At 45.3% G+C, this 19,390-nt stretch overlaps 1 protein-coding gene across 1 annotated transcript in view; it reads right to left on the reverse strand.

Moving 5' to 3' along the window:
* The window catches only part of ST6GALNAC2 (ST6 N-acetylgalactosaminide alpha-2,6-sialyltransferase 2), a 129,002-nt gene that overhangs the window by 53,493 nt on the left and 56,119 nt on the right, over nt 1–19,390 (reverse strand). The window contains exons 2-4 of the mRNA XM_073683961.1: nt 18,901–18,984; nt 18,766–18,814; nt 18,485–18,668 (exon numbers count right to left, since the gene is read on the reverse strand). Coding sequence (XP_073540062.1) covers nt 18,485–18,668; nt 18,766–18,814; nt 18,901–18,984 — 317 coding nt within the window. The remainder of the gene's footprint in view (nt 1–18,484; nt 18,669–18,765; nt 18,815–18,900; nt 18,985–19,390) is intronic.

The following is a 19,390-nucleotide window of genomic DNA, read 5'->3' on the forward strand; positions in this document are numbered from 1 at the left end:
GTCAGGTGTAGAGGATGGTGGTAGTGGAGGTGCAGTGTGGATGGTAAGAAGACTCAGAGTCGGGCTGTGCAGTTCAGGGTTTTTACTTACTGCTGTTCTGTTGGTCACTCTGGCCTTGAGTGACCGCCCGAGCCGTGCTGCGTCCACCAGGTCCTGGACTCGGCCAACCCCCAAGCAATTCTGGAGCGTGGTCCTGAGCTCCCTTTCTGACTTTCCTTTCTACTGGCCTTTCTCACCAGGGGTCCACTTATGTCCGGCTCCCTCGGGCCTCTTGGTGGGTGCACCTCTTCGGGGTTCCCTGACCCTATACCTGGTGTGCCTTCCTTGTGAACTTGGTGAGGGGCTGCTCCACATGTAATGTCGCAGCCTCCGGTTCTTAGCTGAGGGTTGTTTCTCTCCTCCACTAATTTGGGATCCGGTTCCCTTGCGTGCCAACCCTTCACCCCTCTGGTTGTATACTGGGTTCTTGGGGTTCCTTCTTCTCCCCCTCTGGGTCCTTCTCTTCTCCTCTCTCTCTTCTCTCTGCAGGCGCTCCTGGACCTCTCTCAGGACTGACTGACTCTCTACAGAAGACTGACTCTCTACAGAAGACTGACCCTGATCTAAGATGGTTCCCACCTTATATACTCCCTCTATGTGTGAGCTCAGGTGACCAGCACCCAATGAGCTCCTAGCATTACCCAGACTGCTCCCCCTATCTGCCCCTACACTACTGGGATGTTCCACCCCCCCTCCCACTCCAGCCAGGGACAGACACTGTCGTACCTGCACATATACCTAGTGGGAGTACCATCGGTCTGTCCCTCGGAAATGGGATGTATGTAGTGTATGCAGCTAACTGAGCTCAGTTCCACACTCCATCCTTACCCGGGAGTGGAATATCACACCTCTGGCTTGAGGTGCAATACCCCTGTAGCAGCCGAATCCTCAGGGTGCTACATTCCCCCCTGGTAAATCACAGCACGTCCTCGGGCTGTAAGAGAACAAAACATCCACAAACATACAAATTTTCATAACAACATAAACATATAAAACATTATATATATAGCATCAGCATTAAACCTGTCATATAAAACTTTTCATAAATAACATTCTTGTAAACTTTTCTTGTTCCTCCGGCCACGGTGCGACTTGTGACCGGGTAAAGTGCGACAGTCTCTTTTAGAACCAGTAGGGGGCGCCTTAAAAAGCGCAACTATATACAAGGGGAGGTATGGCCGCTCTCAGTCCTCGGCCAGGTAATAGGGAGGAATGACCGCTCTCAGTCCTCGGTCAGTGGGACTAGGGACACACGGGTTAAAGTTCAATTTGCTGGTCCCAACGGGGACTATAATGGTAACAGTTCCTGTACCCCGACGGGTAACTATTTACAGTCTCTTTACCGTACTTTAATGACGGCGTCCTCCTGCTCCTTCTTTGTCTTCAGACCCGTCCGGGTCCTCTTGCTCCTCCTCACACCGCAGCTCCTCCTCCGTCAGGCGATGTACATGGAGGGCGTAGGGTCCTTTGGCACACTTGTGCCGGGTGAACGTGACCTCGTCCCCTACGTACAGGTCACGACCTCTGTGTCCCTCCGGCAGATGGCTTTCTACGTCTCTGTGGGTTACAAAGACGTCGCCGGGGGTATGATGGTCTCTTATGAAGCCCCACCCATGCTGCAGGTTGAATTTAATCACAGTCCCGGTGGTACGGGGACCATGAGCTGCACGGGGGTTCCTCCTGGTCCGGCTCTTCTGCCCTGCGCTCTGTTCCTGCAGCCGCTGCTCACGGATCCGCCTCTCTTTCCGCTCTTGCTCGAAGGCTGCCAACTGCTGGCGGCAGCACTCCACTCGCTCTGCTGCGGCTGCCCGCGTTTCTTGAGTGAACCCCATGAGGTCTCCTCCGGTGGGGTCCCACTCGAATTGTGCTTCTTCTAGCGGGAGCGGGGTTCTCCTGACGGGCTTCGGAGCCGGAATCAGGGGCTCGCACAGGGGCCTTGCTCTTTGGAGTTCCAGTTGGTAGTACTCCTGGGGCCATACAAAGGGCTGCCCATCCGGGCACATGTGCTGGGCAAATAGATCTTCGCCCAGGTGCGGCACTCAAGATGTTGAGGGCGCGTTGATGGTAGCGGCGCCCGGGTCGACCAGGCCTTGCGACCAGGCTTGGGGCACCCTAAAGGTAAAGGGCACCGTAAGGACGGCGGCGCCCGGGGGTACTCGGCCCTGCGACCAGGCCGGTGGCTCTGCGGAGGTAGGGGGCGCTGTTGGAATTGCGGCGCCCGGAGGTACTAGACCTTGCGACCAGGCCGATGGTTTTTCCTGCTTCGCCGCACTCAGGGTTGAGGCGCGTGACGTCACAGGGGTCGCGGCCGCGGCTTCTGCTTGAGGCCTAGTCTGGCACGGTGATGATGCAGCGACGGGCACGGCAGGGGGAATTTCGGGCTCTGCGACGGGGAGCTGGGACAGGTACACGGTTTCTCGGCTCGGGGTAGAGACGTCCCCTTTACCTGCCTCCGTCCGTTCAGCTCCCTTCTCGGCGCCGTCTCCGGCCTTCATTCCTCCTGCGCCATCCTCAGAGGCGGTCTGTCTCCTCGTCTCGGGCGGCGTGCTCCGCTGACGGGTTCCGGTCTGCTGGGCCATCTCACGGCTCCACTCCGTCAGCGTGTCTTGCTGCACCTGGGCCATCCTCCGTGCGAGGCCCTCCAGCGCGGTCTGTGCACACTCCCGGTCTCGGGGGAGCTGTGCTAGGATCTCCACTAAGCCTAGTGGGGTTGTTGCTTGCAGCAGGCTCCTAACCACTGGGTCGGTGCTGCCTGTCTCTCCCTCCATCTCCGGGTACGCTTTCTCTGGACTCCTCTCCAGACTTCTTGTCTCCGGGTGCGCTCTCTCCAGACTCCTCCAGGCTGCACCCATCTTCGCTCCTTTGTTCTGTCTCCGCCCACATTGAGGGTGGTCCCGGGGCAACTTAGTGATTGTCAGTTCCAGGGGCAGTTCTCTCACGCTGATGGACACTTCCAGCATCACAGTCTCTGTTGGTGGGCGCGGTTTCCGCTTTTGGCGCCATTCTTCGACCTGGCCCACGATGGGAGGTGGCCTTTTGCCACCCTCTGGCACGCCCATAATGGCGTCCGCTCTTCCAAGGCGGGAAATCTTTGGAAATGGTGGGAATCGTCTCCCAGTGGCGGGAAACTCCATGGATGGTGGGAAAAAGCTGCAAATGGCGGACAACCGGCGGGAAACGACCTGTGATGGGGTCCGTTGGCGGGGACCCTCCGGAACCGGCGGGAGACTTCTTTTTGAGGTAACGGTGAACTTTTCTTCAGGCACGCAGTACCCGGTTGTTGCGGGCACGTTATCCTGCCGACTACGCCAAAGTTGACGCGCCCCCTGGGCCAGTGTTGTTTGGGGGATACCCGGAGTCGGATCAGATGGGGGTTGTAGTCTCCGAGTGGCGGTGACCCGGTCCGTGCCCAGGGTGTCAAACTCAGTGTGTGGCAGTCTTTACAGATGTTGTTAGTGTTCTTAGTGTCTACTACGCCACCCGTTGATTTGCAGTCAAAAGGCCGCCGCTGCAGCAGGGTCCGCTGAGGCTGGTGGTATGTGTGCAGCTGTGATAGTATAACCCCCAACGGGAGGGGTATAGCCTCAGGGGGTCAGGTGTAGAGAATGGTGGTAGTGGAGGTGCAGTGTGGATGGTAAGAAGACTCAGAGTCGGGCTGTGCAGTTCAGGGTTTTTACTTACTGCTGTTCTGTTGGTCACTCTGGCCTTGAGTGACCGCCCGAGCCGTGCTGCGTCCACCAGGTCCTGGACTCGGCCAACCCCCAAGCAATTCTGGAGCGTGGTCCTGAGCTCCCTTTCTGACTTTCCTTTCTACTGGCCTTTCTCACCAGGGGTCCACTTATGTCCGGCTCCCTCGGGCCTCTTGGTGGGTGCACCTCTTCGGGGTTCCCTGACCCTATACCTGGTGTGCCTTCCTTGTGAACTTGGTGAGGGGCTGCTCCACATGTAATGTCGCAGCCTCCGGTTCTTAGCTGAGGGTTGTTTCTCTCCTCCACTAATTTGGGATCCGGTTCCCTTGCGTGCCAACCCTTCACCCCTCTGGTTGTATACTGGGTTCTTGGGGTTCCTTCTTCTCCCCCTCTGGGTCCTTCTCTTCTCCTCTCTCTCTTCTCTCTGCAGGCGCTCCTGGACCTCTCTCAGGACTGACTGACTCTCTACAGAAGACTGACTCTCTACAGAAGACTGACCCTGATCTAAGATGGTTCCCACCTTATATACTCCCTCTATGTGTGAGCTCAGGTGACCAGCACCCAATGAGCTCCTAGCATTACCCAGACTGCTCCCCCTATCTGCCCCTACACTACTGGGATGTTCCACCCCCCCTCCCACTCCAGCCAGGGACAGACACTGTCGTACCTGCACATATACCTAGTGGGAGTACCATCGGTCTGCCCCTCGGAAATGGGATGTATGTAGTGTATGCAGCTAACTGAGCTCAGTTCCACACTCCATCCTTACCCGGGAGTGGAATATCACACCTCTGGCTTGAGGTGCAATACCCCTGTAGCAGCCGAATCCTCAGGGTGCTACACATGCAGCCTACTGAGCCTTGATCCATACTCCATCCTTACCCGGGAGTGGGATATCACACCTCTGGTTTGAGGTGCAATACCCCTGTAGCAGCCGAGCCCTCGGGGTGCTACAGATACACAAACTATATCAGAAAAATGTGTAACTGTCGTTTAAGTGATATCCTACTTTCAGCAAGCAGACCCCAACAAAATCAGATGGCCCTCCCCCCACTGCAGCGCCAGCACCCCGCTGCTTCTGTGGTCTCTGTGTTTTGGCTATAGTGGTGATGTCACGTCAATATCTTGTATCATTGCTGCAGCTAATCACTGAGCTCAGCAGTTCAGCTGATGTACGCAGCGCTGAGCTCAGTGATTGGCTGCAGCAATGATGCAAGCTGTTGACCTGATGTCACCGCTGCAGCCAAAAGACAGAGAGGAGAGCAGGGTAGGAGTATGTGTGTGTGGGGGGGTAGTATTATCTTACTTTGTTACTTTTAATGTCTGCAAATATTTGGGGTCCTCTACTGTAAGTGGAAAACCACTTTAATATAATAAACTTTATTCCCTGAAGCTGTAATTAACTTTTTATGCTGAAATATTCGGATGATATAAAAAAAAACTACATTTACTGGATAGTTTATACAGAATGAGAATCTGAAAATCAGAGAAGATTTCTATATGTCCCAAAGAAAGTAGCTCTGATATAATACAAGTTCAGTACATTTGCACCGTACATGAACCGCGCTGTTCATTCTGCTCACCTACGCTGCTGATTTTCATGCATATTTTGTCTTATTTCCTTTCAGCTCTGCTCTTATGAATCTGCTTTTTTTTCTGTCCCTGTCTGGTTCTGGCTTTGATTTGTATCATAACCCTAGAACTTCAGTGAAAAAGCTCTTTCTGTGCCTGAAATTCTCGCCTGCATCTATTATCCGTTTCTTCCATTTTCTTTGACCCTGGATTTAACTGCTTATGTTTCTTAAATTATTTTTATCTTTCACATCTATCTTTGTACTTTAGTCTAAAGAATCCAGAATGAATCAATCAAATAAGACATGGAAAATTCATTCTGGTGCCAAGGCTTGAGCGCTTCAGTGACTTCTGGTTTTATGATCATCATGATATAATCACTGCCACCAATCCGTAGTATTAAATGATAGAGTTGGTGCAAATGGATTCACAGGTCCCAGTCCATTGTCCAAGTCAATAATCTGTTCAGCCTCTTACCTCCAGGCATCTACAGCTCTTCTTTTGATTAGCCAGCTATGCATGATGTCACATGTAAGTCACGCCACAACAATGACGTTGCATCAGGCTGGCTAATCAAAAGAAGAGCCACGGAAGATGCCAGGTAGAAGCTGGTTCTCAGGGCTCCTGAACATCGGCCACAGGTTACTGACGTGGCCGATGAACCGTGCACTGCCAACTGATATGCATTAAAATTAAATGAAAATCTCAAGAACTCTGACATCCTGATAAATGCATGCAATTATTTATAGTGATGTAAGAGGGTGAGCAGTGCTCAAGAAGATGCTGTGTCAAGAGAGAGTTGAGTTTTATAGAAATATTTTATTCTTACATGTATTATATATAAATCTGCATTTTGACCTTATGACCGGTTTGTGTCTTGGTTCCCTGGAGGTTTAACCTCAAGGCCGTCCCCATGGAGTGGGGGAGGGCTGTCCAATAGGGGAACCAGTAGGAGGCTATAGGGATTCAGTTAGCAGCAGTTGGGTAAGATATAGTTAAATGCTTGGGAGTAGCCCACATACTGGGAGGGGTTATAGCAAACAAAAAGGAGAAGCACTTCCTGTTAGAGAGTGAGAATTCTCAGGCTCAGACAGTATTAGTGAAAGGTGCAAGGTTCAAGTTCAAGGACAAGCTGCTATGGGCCGTAATAGTACCAAGCTACCGAACTGCAAGAGGGCGCACCGTGAGTCTAGCGTATATCCCTGAATGGGCCTATGGCCCGGATGAGGCATTGGAGTCCATGTCTCATTCTCTCCTAAGAGGAAGAGGCCGGTCGGGGAAGAGCAAGAGGAAATGATGGCCGTCCTCAGGAAAGCTAGGTTACCGGACAGGGAGTCCTTAGTGCCAACAGAAGCTGTTGCGGTAGGGACAGTTTGGGTAGACCAGAGGCAGGACCTTGAAGTGTACTGCTTCATGGGAACATCAACCAGAGGGGGCACTGCCCCATACTGTATGCCGCAGCCAAATGTACCTGAACTTTACAGTAAAAAAGAACCTGTTGAACCGGACCCATGGTCTCCTGGTGTGTTACTATTCCCAGTCCCGAGCACTGAGATGGAGCAGAGGCTTCTGGCCTACAAGTAAGAGCAGAACAAATACCGCAACACAGTACACATGGGAAAAATATCCATTTAGAACAGGGGTTTCAGGGTGAAGAGAAGTTAGAACAATCCCACAACACTGGCCCTGTCACCCCCTTCAATGACTTTTTCCAGTAAAGATAAAGCTGAATTGGCAAATGATTACATGCACAAAAGTTAATGTGGACCTCAGCCTAAAGAAATTTAGGCTAGAAGAATGTAAACCTAAAAGTGGTATCTGCTATACTTTTTTGACCTGATTAGTGTTCTGGTTCATAAGCTCTTAATTTATTTTATGTGCATGATTATTAGGATCTTCATCTTGCCAGAGTTGCTGTTAGCAGCATTCAGAGATGCTTTACAGAAGCCACATGAGCCATGCCAAGGTAACAATGGAAGCTGTTTATTAACTCCTATGAGGGAGTGTTGTGCTCATTATTATCTGTTAGCTGTGCATGGTGGGGGAGGTGGGGAACGGTGACCATCACTTACTATGAGAAGACAAGTGCTGCTGCAATCGTTTGTAATGAGATAACCTTCACTACTGCTGTACTGTGTTAGCTCTGCTATACTGGGTTAGCTCTGCTGTACTGTGCTAGCTCTGGTGTACTGTGTTAGCTCTGATCTCACTGTAAAGCTGTGTTTGTTTATGAGAGCAAAGTGTCAGTTATTACATATCACAATGGTAAAGTCTTCCATCAAGAGTCATTTGAATTTTTATTTCCTAAATCAACAGTATATATGAAAATAAGAAACTTTGTAATGTATCTTAGCAGAAAAATATGCTTCTTTCCCTGATAAAATTGTACAGTCATTGTCAAAATTCTCAATTTTGAGGTAAAATCTGTATTCAGTGAAGACAGACTTTCACATTACTGAGATAGGAGTTGGCAGCTGCTACTGATAACAATTCTATGTAGATGGGAGGAGCTACAGGCAGAGCTCCTCCCTCCTCACCCTACTATCTAGATAGAATCTTAAAATTAAAATGACGGTCACGATTTAAAATAATCTCTGGATTAACAGCTCTTTTGCATACAAGAAGAAAGTGTATTTCTCTGGAACAAGACATCGGATCTCAGATATCAAGGTATCATTTTATTCAACTTTCTATGACCTGCATGCTCATTTAGACGGCTTAGGAGGGTTGATCCTACTGACAGATTTCCTTGACATGACATGGTGAAATTTAAAAAAAAAATCTTAAATATTTTTAAAAAAATACCAAAAATATGTTTCATTTAGAAATTTTATTTTGCATATACAATTAACTTAGCCTTGTAAGTAGAGACTCTGAACAATTAAGGATGCTTGAACTTAACAGGGTTTACTATTTCTTAGGGTTCAGGGAAGTGGAAACTTAGGTGTATAATGATGGAAAAATGGTTCATCATTGTATGAGCCTTTTAGTTATGATTGTTGTGTGTCTATTGGTTTTTATGGTTGACCTCAACGCTGTTTCTCCTCACCATGTCTGGGTCTACTAATTCCAGTTTCATATTCTCCATTTAATGTCTTTAGCCTAGTACTGTGACGTCGGTTCCTTTTCTGTGTGTTCCTATTATGGGATTTCTCAGTTTGGCTTACCTGGCTATCCTATTAAGCATTTACTAAACAGGTGGCTTTCATATGGTCAGTTAACCATCGTACAAGATGGCGAAGAGCGACATTTACACAATAAGCACAACTTCAATGACAGTTATCATATTTAATGTCATTTTCTCTCCAGAACTTTAGTTTCTAAATGGTTTAGGAATATAGTACATGCTATTGATCAAGGTGAATTATGATTCTAGCTTTCTAGAACACAATTATACACAACTGTGTTGCAGTCTTTTCACAAGTCCTGTCTTCTGAAAGGGTTACTTACACCCAGAACTAAGCTTTTAGTGACTCTATTGTAGATAATTTAGGACATAAGAACCTTGTGTGTGCCTCTGAGGGTGGCCCCTTTAAAATGAACGAATGTCATTGTTTGGGAGATTTGATATGGAGAGTGAATGTCACACTGCAGAAATCTGTGGACATGTTGGCGTGCATTCATTGTGTATGTCATGGCCAAGTAATACAAAATTCTTCTGAGTAGATGTAAAGATAAACTTCAGCAATCAAAAGAATGAAGCAGGAAACAGGTAAAGCATAGTTTGTACAAATAGGATGAGTCTGCATCAGTTTAAAAGGGTCAAAGAAAATGTGATGTATGAAGGCTTTTACTGAGTACACAAACACTACAGAGAAATACAATGAGAAAAAAAAAATGCTGAGTTTCCGCGTGCCTCTTGTTTAACAAAAAGTACAATAATCCACCTCTTACTGTAGGTTACTTTTACATTACCGGTAAAATAACACATGCTGGTCTAAGGCACAACTGATTGTGTATTCAGCTGCACAGTACCTAACAACAAAATGACGGGACGGTAACAAAGTGATTTGCGTTCACAGAGTCAAACTATTTTATGATATTTTATTATGCAAGTACAGCGGTCCATACAGTACTCCCTCAAACTGCTTTTACCTTCTCCGAAAGTAAAATAGCCTACAGCAATGCTCATCTAGGCCTATTCATGATGCCCATATTATGGACTACAAATAAGGGGAAGATGTGAAACAGCACAAGGTTCTTGCATGACTATACCGGTTCAAGCTTAGATAATCTAAGTCCCAGGGCTGTGGAGTCGGAGTCGTGGAGTCAGAGTTGGTGCCCATTTTGGTGGAATCGGAGTCGGTATCGACTCCAACTCCTAAAATATATAATAAATTGGGTACAGTAGTTTAATGCAGTTTGTGGGGAATATTTTTTCATAAGAATTTGGGGAAGTTATGAAATGTCCTATTCCTGATCTAAGGGTCTAGACTTTTAGCTGAGATGAATCTGTGCTACTGTAAGTTTATCACTTAAATGTGAGCCATGTATGAGGGAGTCGGAGTCGGAGTTGGAGTCAGTGTCATGGAAATTGAGGAGTCGGAGATTTGGCTTACCGACTCCATAGCCCTGCTAAGTCCTGTTCAGTGAAATCACACAGAGACCAGGTGTTCCAGTTGAGATACAGACTTTAAAATAGGGCTGTAGTATGGAATTAGAGGACGCGGTTTACTGCAGCTTCCAGTTAACTAATTTTGTGAGCAGAAAAAAGAAAAGAGGGATAATTCTTTCGTGTACTTCTCAATGTCCAGGTCAGTGTTCCCCAACTCCAGTCCTCAAGGCCCACCATCAGGTCATGTTTTCAGGATTTCTTTTGTATTGCACCGGTGATAATTCCATCACCTGCACAGGCAATAATTCCATCACCTGTATAATACTAAGGAAATCCTGAAAACATGATCTGTTTGTGGGTCTTGAGGACTGGAGTTGGGGAACACTGGTCTAGGTTATCGCCCACCTCTTTTGTCTGCAAGAGGGTGGTCAGTTGCATAGACAAGGAGAGTAACGCTTGCAAGCTCTTTGCTATAAAGCTTGTAAGCGCTGCCATGAAGCTGTTTGGATCACTGGATTCGGCCAGATTCACAGATAATGTGCTCCTCTGATGCCGCACTGGCAAAGCTGCCTCTGCTAGCAGCATATGAGAGAACATAGTTCAGGCCAGCAGTGTGAACTGTCAGTCAATCAGGAGCATGCCACCCTTATCCGGCAAGCAGAAAGCCCAGTGATTGTGGAGCAGTTAGCTCCTGAAGATAGAAAGAATAACTCTTTTAGCTGATCTTTGTATCAACAGTAAACTATGGGGGAGCCAAGAATTAACCAATCAATACTACTGCAGCACCATCACATGAGAAATGAAGTGTTGTACAATTTGCATTGAAATGAAAAGGATATATGGACATTCCACCACACAATCTGGTTTCAGGTTGATTTTCATATTGCCCACACCTGTTCCTTGCCACAGGTGAGTTTGAATGAGCATCACATGCTTGAAACAAAGTTGTTTACCCACAATTTTGGAAAGGTGGCAACAATTTTGTCCAGCCCATCTTTGGGGTTTTGTGTGAAATGTCCAATTTCCCTTTTTCCCTCAGTTTTTTGCATTATTCCAATACACACAAAGGAGATAAACATATGCATACCAAAATATGTGTAACTGCTATAATTTTATGGGAGAAATACTTCATTTTCTGCAACAATTTCAAGGGTGCCAACACCTTCGGCCATGACTATATATATATATATATATATATATATATATATATATATATATATATATACACATATATACAGTATATATATATATATGTATTCACAAAATCACAAAATTAGAATATCATCAAAAAGCGCAGTGATCTAGGGGGGCCCGATATCAGCTGACCTGTCCATAGACATGCCCCCCTAGATCACTGCGCTGTGCGTACAGTCACCGGAGAGGAGTTGAGCAGCCTGAGCGTGGTGATCATTAGAGCCTGGCTAATGGAGACAGAGGGAGCCGTCCTGGATGCAGGGGTGAGACTCAGCTGACTGACTCTGCAAGTTTAACCTTGCAACACTGTGTCAAATGAGTTTCTACCATGGTGCGGTCTGTTGGATGTGACAGTGTTAAGACTGGGGGTGGGGTCGTAAATAAAATTGTACCAACTATTTATGGGTTTATGGGGAGGAGGGCTAGGAACAAATAAAGAGTCAGGAAGCCTCCTCCACACTGAGCAACTGTCACACTGTCCTGTGTCAGTCATCAAAGGTGTAACTCCTGAACCTGGGACCAGAGGGGATTATAGCTGAACATGACACCTGTGTCAATGGAAGAGTGTTAGGAAATGGTCTAAATTTCTGCTTCACACACATTTATCTTCACTGCAGGTCATGGTCTCTTAGTGGAGGATTAAAGAGGTTGTCCATTACTTTTTGATTGATGACCTATTTTTAGTCAATGCTTCTATTGTCACATGTGTCATATTCAGTTATAATCCCATGTGGCCAGCGTCACAAGTGAGTACTTCCAGCTGGCACCGATAACAGCTGATCGGCGTGGGTGACGGGTGTCGGACCCTGACCGATAAGAAATTGATGACCTATAGATGACCTAAGGATAGGTCATGAATCAAAAAGTAGTGGACAACCTCTTTAACTGAAGGAGAAACGGACAGACTAAAGAGTGTGCAGCAGAGCAAAACACAAATCTGATCCCCAGACCATCACTAACCACTCGTCTATTTGCTGCATTTAGCTTAAAAGGGTTGTCCAGGTTTGAGATGGATATCTGCAATCACTTTATATAATTGCAGACTTCTGAATCCTCACAGCGCACACATCGCACACTGTCAGGATTCTCTGGTTCCAGCGGCGAGAGTGGGTGATCATGTGACCACAAGTAAGCGATTTGCATTCTTCCAGTCACATTCCGGCTAGAAGTGCTCGATCTCGATCAATATAACTGAACTGAATGAAGCCGAGCATGTCTAATCGTCATGTGACCACATATATGCAAATCACATACTTGCAGCCACGTGACCGGCTGCTCTTGCCACTGGCATCGGAGAATCCTGACAGCGTATGATGTGAGGATTCAGATGTCCGCAGTCATATAGACCGATTGCAGACTTTCATCCCAAATTTGGACAACCCCTCTGTCTGTGTGCATATATATATATATATATATATGTGTGAGTGGCTACATAACAAAAAAAAAATAATAATATAGTCACCTCTGTAAGCGCAGAGATATGCAAAATGAAGGTACTTGGAGCATAAATTAACCAATTCATGGGAGCCCATCAACAATGACGACATATATCATTCTTTCAACGGACCTAACCAAATTTAAAGGGCAGATGGGATCCACCACTAATTAAAAACAGCCTTTCACATTTCTGATTTTTTCACATACAAGAAAAATGGACCAATTATTAAATAATCAGACTTTGATCAGATTGTGGTCCAAGTGTCATCCATTTTTATTGTAAGTGGAGAAATAAAAAAAACATCCGTGTGTCATCAGTGTGACACATACCGGTGACTGGGAATCAGCAGTACTGTTAGGGCTGTTCCCAAGCGCCGGGTGCATCTGTCATCATTGTTCCCTGCTGGCGCAGCGATCAGCGCTAGCATGGGACAATGTTGACAGTTGTATTGTAAAATAAAAAACACTTATACTCACCTGTCCGACATACTGTCCCATGCTGCAATCCATCTGACTGACATCTTGCAGCGACCGCAGGAGCTGAGGAGCAGAGGAGAATGACTCACTCCAGCGAGTGGGCCCCTGACCTGCGCTGAGGTCACTTAGTGACAGGACACAGCTCACTGAGCTCAGCGCAGGTCAGGGGCTCGTTCGCTGAAGTGAGTCATTCTCCTCTGCTCCTCGGCGTTTGTGGTCGCTTCAAACCACCGCAGACGCTGATGTAGAATTGTCAGTCAGATGGATTACAACATGGGACAGTATGTCGGACAGGTGAGTAATGTGTTTTTTAATTTAGTCTTATTTTTAAAAATACAACTGTCAACATTGTCCCCTGCTGGTGCTAATCGCAGCGCAAGAAGGGTACAATTATGACAGATGCCTTCAGCACCCGGCGCTTGGGAACAGCACTAACTGCTGATTCCCAGGCGCCGGTAGGTGTGATCCTGATGTGGCAAACGGGTGGAACACATATGCCACACTGGTAGACACGGAGACGGATATCTTTTCCAGTACCGGAAATATCTGGACGTATGAAAGTGGACTTAAGCAGATGGGAGGAGATCAGTATACTATCGGGGATTGTGACTGCCTCCATATATAACTGATGCCCTCCCATCAGCCTTAGTCCTCATTCACACATCAGTATTTTTGATCAGTATTTCATCAGTATTTCTATGCCAAATCCATGAGCTTCTCCAAAACACAGAACAGGCAGCAATCTTTCAATTATAGTTTTTCTCTATAAGCTCCATTCCAATTTTTCACTAACAAACAGTGATGCAAAACACTGATCAAATACTGATGTGTGAATGAGGCCTTAAGCTGTTTTTAATTACTTCTGAATCCTACCTGCCCTTTATATTTGTAGCTTTTAGACTGGGAGAGATATGTCTGAAAATTATTAGGTTATGGTCCCATCAAAGATGAGATATGGCTTGTCGCGGCTGGTGGGCTCTCATGAAATGGACAATTTATGCACTAAGCACGTTCATTTTATAAGTATATTCTATATAGCAGTAATGAAGTTGAAATGTCACATATTCAATGTTTGCACATCTCAGCGCTTACAGAGGCGGCTGCATTCTTCTATATAAACCATACATTCTTGACAGGCCAGTCTTCACAGCAAGCTGATATGCTGAGTTCTAACACAGTGGAGTGGGAGAGAGATGCGCTTTGCACAATCTTCACAGGCTACAAACCCATAAATCTAACCCAGTTTCTGATCAGAGGATTTCATCCACGATGTTCATATTTGGGCAAATGGACAAAGGTTGTCTTTATGAGTGAAACTCTATACCATGCATATATCATTTAATGATTGTAGTAACATGGACTTCACTATACATAAGTACTGTATATACGGAAAAATGTCACTGTGTAAAATAGCTCTTACTATAGTACCAGTGGCATACCACTAATAGTGGCAGACCTCATGGCCACTTTTGAGCCGTGAGTTGAGACCCGGTGCTAAAAGGTGCTGCTGTACCATTAAGTTGTGAGTCTGTGTCTCAGCGCAGCAGGCATAATGACTTCACTATATTTTGTCTGCTGTGCATAGCCTCAGTTCACACGGTGCATAGAGCATCTCATTGGGGAAACAGGGCTAGGTGATAAATTTTTATATTTTGAATACGTCAGGACTTGTAGGGGTTTGTGGGGCCTTATACTGTGACGGGAACTACTGAAAGGGGGTCATCATATTGTGTGGAAGGCCTGTGGGGACCATCAAATTGTGGTGGGGACTACTATAAGGGCCAATTTCACTATGTGTAGGGGACCTGTGCTGACCATCATACTGTGGGTGCCTTCATCATATTGTATGGGGGTTCTGTGGAAGGCCTGTGGGGCCATCATACTGTGTGGAGGCTGTGAGGGCCATTATACAATGTGGGTCTGTGGGGATCATCATACTTTGCAGAGACCATCATACTTTTCTAGTATGTGTGGGCCATCATATTTTATGGTGGCCATCATTCTGTATGAGGTGGGGGAGGTTGCTGCGTGGCCATCATACTGTGTGGGGGGGGTTTGTGAGGGCCATCATACTTTGTTGGTATGTGCGGGCCATCATACTTTGTGGGGGCCTTCATACTGTGTTGGGGTGCTATGGGAGCCAATATACTGTGTAGGTGGTTGTAGGGACATCATACTTTGCTGGGGGGACTATAGAGTCATCATACTGTGATTGTAGGGGTCATAGTAGGGACATTTACTGTAGGGGGTATCATACAGTGTGTTGGATGCATTTTTTGGGGTATTTAAATCTATAGGTTGATAAAAGCGGTGAGAACACAAAAGGGCTTCAGTATGGGAACATTTACTATGTATATGCCACAAGACATGTCCATTTCCCTGTCTTCAAAAGTTGAGAGATATGCCCTTTTGTGACTACGCCTATATACTGTGATTCCACTTAGATTACAGAATTTTTTTTATGGGGGGGGGGGCCCAATTTGGACTTTTGCTATGGGGCCCCATGATTTCTATGTACGCCCCTGTCAATACAAAAAGTGAGACTCATATATTATATAGAGTCATTACAAACAGAGTGATCTATTTCAAGTGTTTATTTCTGTTAATGTTGATGATTATGGCTTACAGCCAATGAAAACACGAAAGTCATTATCTCAGTAAATTAGAATAATTAACAAAAAACACCTGCAAACCTTCATAACAACAGCTTGAAAAATGTTTTTAAAATCCGAAATGTTGGCCTACTGAAATGTATGTTCAGTAAATGCACTCAATACTTGGTCGGGGCTCCTTTTGCATCAATTACTGCATCAATGCGGCGTGGCATGGAGGCGATCAGCCTGTGGCACTGCTGAGGTGTTATGGAAGCCCAGGTTGCTTTGATAGCAGCCTTCAGCTCGTCTGCATTGTTGGGTCTGGTGTCTCTCATCTTCCTCTTGACAATACTCCATAGATTCTCTATAATAGATTCTCTATTGGGTTAAGGTCAGGCGAGTTTTCTGGCCAATCAAGCACAGTGATACTATTGCTTTTAAACTAGGTATTGGTACTTTTGGCAGTGTGGACAGGTGCCAAGTCCTGCTGGAGAATGAAATTTCCATCTCCAAAAAAGCTTGTCGGCAGAGGGAAGCATGAAGTGCTCTAAAATTTCCAGGTAGACGGCTGCACTGACTTTGGTCTTGATAAAACACAGTGGACCTACACCAGCAGTTGACATGGCTCCCCAAACCATCACTGATTGTGGGAACTTCACACTAGACCTCAAGCAGCTTGGATTGTGGCCTCTCCATTCTTCCTCCTGACTCTGAGACCTTGATTTCCAAATGAAAATTGGAACTCTGGGACCTTGTGGAGTGTGTCAATGACTGCCTTCTGGACATCTGTCAAGTCAGCAGTTTTCCCCATGATTGTGGAGCCTACTGAAACAGACGAAGGGACCTTTTTAAACGCTTAGAAAGCCTTTGCAGGTGTTTTTTGTTAATTATTGTCATTGGCTGAGATAATGACTTTTGTGTTTTCATTGGCTGTAAGCCATAATCATCAACATTAACAGAAATAAACACTTGAAATAGATCACTCTGTTTGTAAAGACTCTATATATGAGTTTCACTTTTTGTATTGAAGAACTGAAATAAATTAACTGTTTGATGATATTCTAATTTTGTGAGATGCATCTGTATATATATATATATATATATATATATATATATATATACACAGTACAGACCAAAAGTTTGGACACACCTCCTCATTTAAAGATTTTTCTGTATTTTCATGACTTTGAAAATTGTACATTCACACTGAAGGCATCAAAACTATGAATTAACACATGTGGAATTATATACTTAACAAAAAAGTGTGAAACAACTGAAAATATGTCTTATATTCTAGGTTCTTCAAAGTAGCCACCTTTTGCTTTGATGACTGCTTTGCACACTCTTGGCATTCTCTTGATGAGCTCAAGAGGTAGTCACCGGAAATGGTCTTCCAACAATCTTGAAGGAGTTCCCAGAGATGCTTAGCACTTGTTGGCCCTTTTGCCTTCACTCTGTGGTCCAGCTCATCCCAAACCATCTCGATTGGGTTCAGGTCTGGTGACTGTGGAGGCCAGGTCATCTGACGTAGCACCCCATCACTCTCTTTCTTGGTCATATAGCCCTTACACAGCCTGGAGGTGAGTTTGGGGTGATTGTCCTGTTGAAAAATAAATGATGGTCCAACTAAACGCAAACCGGATGGAATAGCATGCCGCTGCAAGATGCTGTGGTAGCCATTCTGGTTCAGTATGCCTTCAATTTTGAATAAATCCCCAACAGTGTCACCAGCAAAGCACCCCCACACCATCACACCTCCTCCTCCATGCTTCATGGTGGGAACCAGGCATGTAGAGTCCATCCGTTCACCTTTTCTGCGTCGCACAAAGACACGGTGGTTGGAACCAAAGATCTCAAATTTGGACTCATCAGACCAAAGCACAGATTTCCACTGGTCTAATGTCCATTCCTTGTGTACTTTAGCCCAAACTTGTCTCTTCTGCTTGTTGCCTGTCCTTAGCAGTGGTTTCATAGCAGCTATTTTACCATGAAGGCCTGCTGCAGAAAGTCTCCTCTTAACAGTTGTTGTAGAGATGTGTCTGCTGCTAGAACTCTGTGTGGCATTGAACTGGTCTCTAATCTGAGCTGCTGTTAACCTGTGATTTCTGAGGCTGGTGACTCGGATAAACTTATCCTCAGAAGCAGAGGTGACTCTTGGTCTTCCTTTTCTGGGGCGGTCCTCATGTGAGCAAGGTTCTTTGTAGCGCTTGATGGTTTTAACAAACTGCACTTGGGGACACTTTCAAAGTTTTCCCAATTTTTCGCACTTACTGACCTTCATTTCTTAAAGTAATGATGGCCACTCGTTTTTCTTTACTTAGCTGCTTTTTTCCTGCCATAATACAAATTCTAACAGTCTATTCAGTAGGACTATCAGCTGTGTATCCACCAGACTTCTGCACAACACAACTGATGGTCCCAACCCCATTTATAAGGCAAGAAATCCCACTTATTAAACCTGACAGGGCACACCTGTGAAGTGAAAACCATTTCTGGTGACTACTACTTGAAGCTCATCAAGAGAATGCCAAGAGTGTGCAAAGCAGTGATCAAAGCAAAAGGTGGCTACTTTGAAGAACCTAGAATATAAGACATATTTTCAGTTATTTCACACTTTTTTGTTAAGTATATAATTCCACATGTGTTAATTCATAGTTTTGATGCCTTCAGTGTGAATGTACAATTTTCATTGTCATGAAAATACAGAAAAATCTTTAAATGAGAAGGTGTGTCCAAACTTTTGGTCTGTACTGTATATATATATATATATTTTTTAAAGGGTGTCCCATTGTAAACATAATTTGTATTCACTGGTTCTGTAGTATACATCTATCCTATAATTTATTTCCTAATTTTCTATGCCTTTTACTAAACAGAAGAATATTTGATAACTTCACACATTTATGACAAATTATGATAATGGCTACCTTCTGTAGGAAGATTCTTCCAGCCATATGGCGGTAGTCCCTGGCTCATATTTTCCTTGGCACCCTCAGTAAAATGACTGTCCCACATAAGCACTGGGATGTCAAAATTGAACAGATTTTTAAAATAAGAGTCATTCTGTACACGGTAACGTATAGACGTGGGACAGGCATGGTCAGCATGCGGCTAGGAGGAAAAGAGAAAGGGTGTTATCTAAGAATAGACCTTGGATACTTCTACGGTGAAGCCACATTCAATATATCATCTCCAACAACCTATTTACCTTGACATTAGATGTCGTTATTGTCATTGCAGCCCTTTTGTCAGTTTTCCTACATTGAAGGAGTAAAATCAGAATTATTTCATTTTCTACTATTTACAGAACCATTGATGTATTAATGTAATTACTTTTCCTCACCCTTCCTGACTTCTTTCAATGTTATGCCGACTTTCATTGGACCACCTGAAAATGGACTGAACGACAAATTCTGGCTGAAGACTTCTGTAAAAAAAAAAAAAAGAAAAGACAAATGAAATCTAATCTGTCACGATTCACGGAATTTTCACCAGATAATCCACAGGTCTCACAACTCCAATAATGCCATGTCTGTGACAAGTCTATCTCCATATGCTGTGGTCTTTGACTAGTCTTAAATTTTATTGGTCTAATGTTACAAAAGTTGTGCCTGGATGCCATTAATACAAAATGTGTATTGGGGTATTTCAATAAGCTGGCCCTAGAAGACCTGGATAGAGCCATACTTGTCGACTCTCTCAAATGTCCACGAGGCTGGCAAATCTCCCTGGCACATGCTGAAGCCTCTTAAAAACCCTCTAATAGCAGCACTTCTAAAAAATATTTTGTGTGTGACATCGCAATGCTGTGTCTAATGATAGAAGTCTGGTGC

Source organism: Phyllobates terribilis, unplaced genomic scaffold, assembly GCF_046119375.1.
Source record: "Phyllobates terribilis strain yellow unplaced genomic scaffold, ASM4611937v1 Scaffold_5__5_contigs__length_657084704, whole genome shotgun sequence".
NCBI lineage: Eukaryota > Metazoa > Chordata > Amphibia > Anura > Dendrobatidae > Phyllobates > Phyllobates terribilis.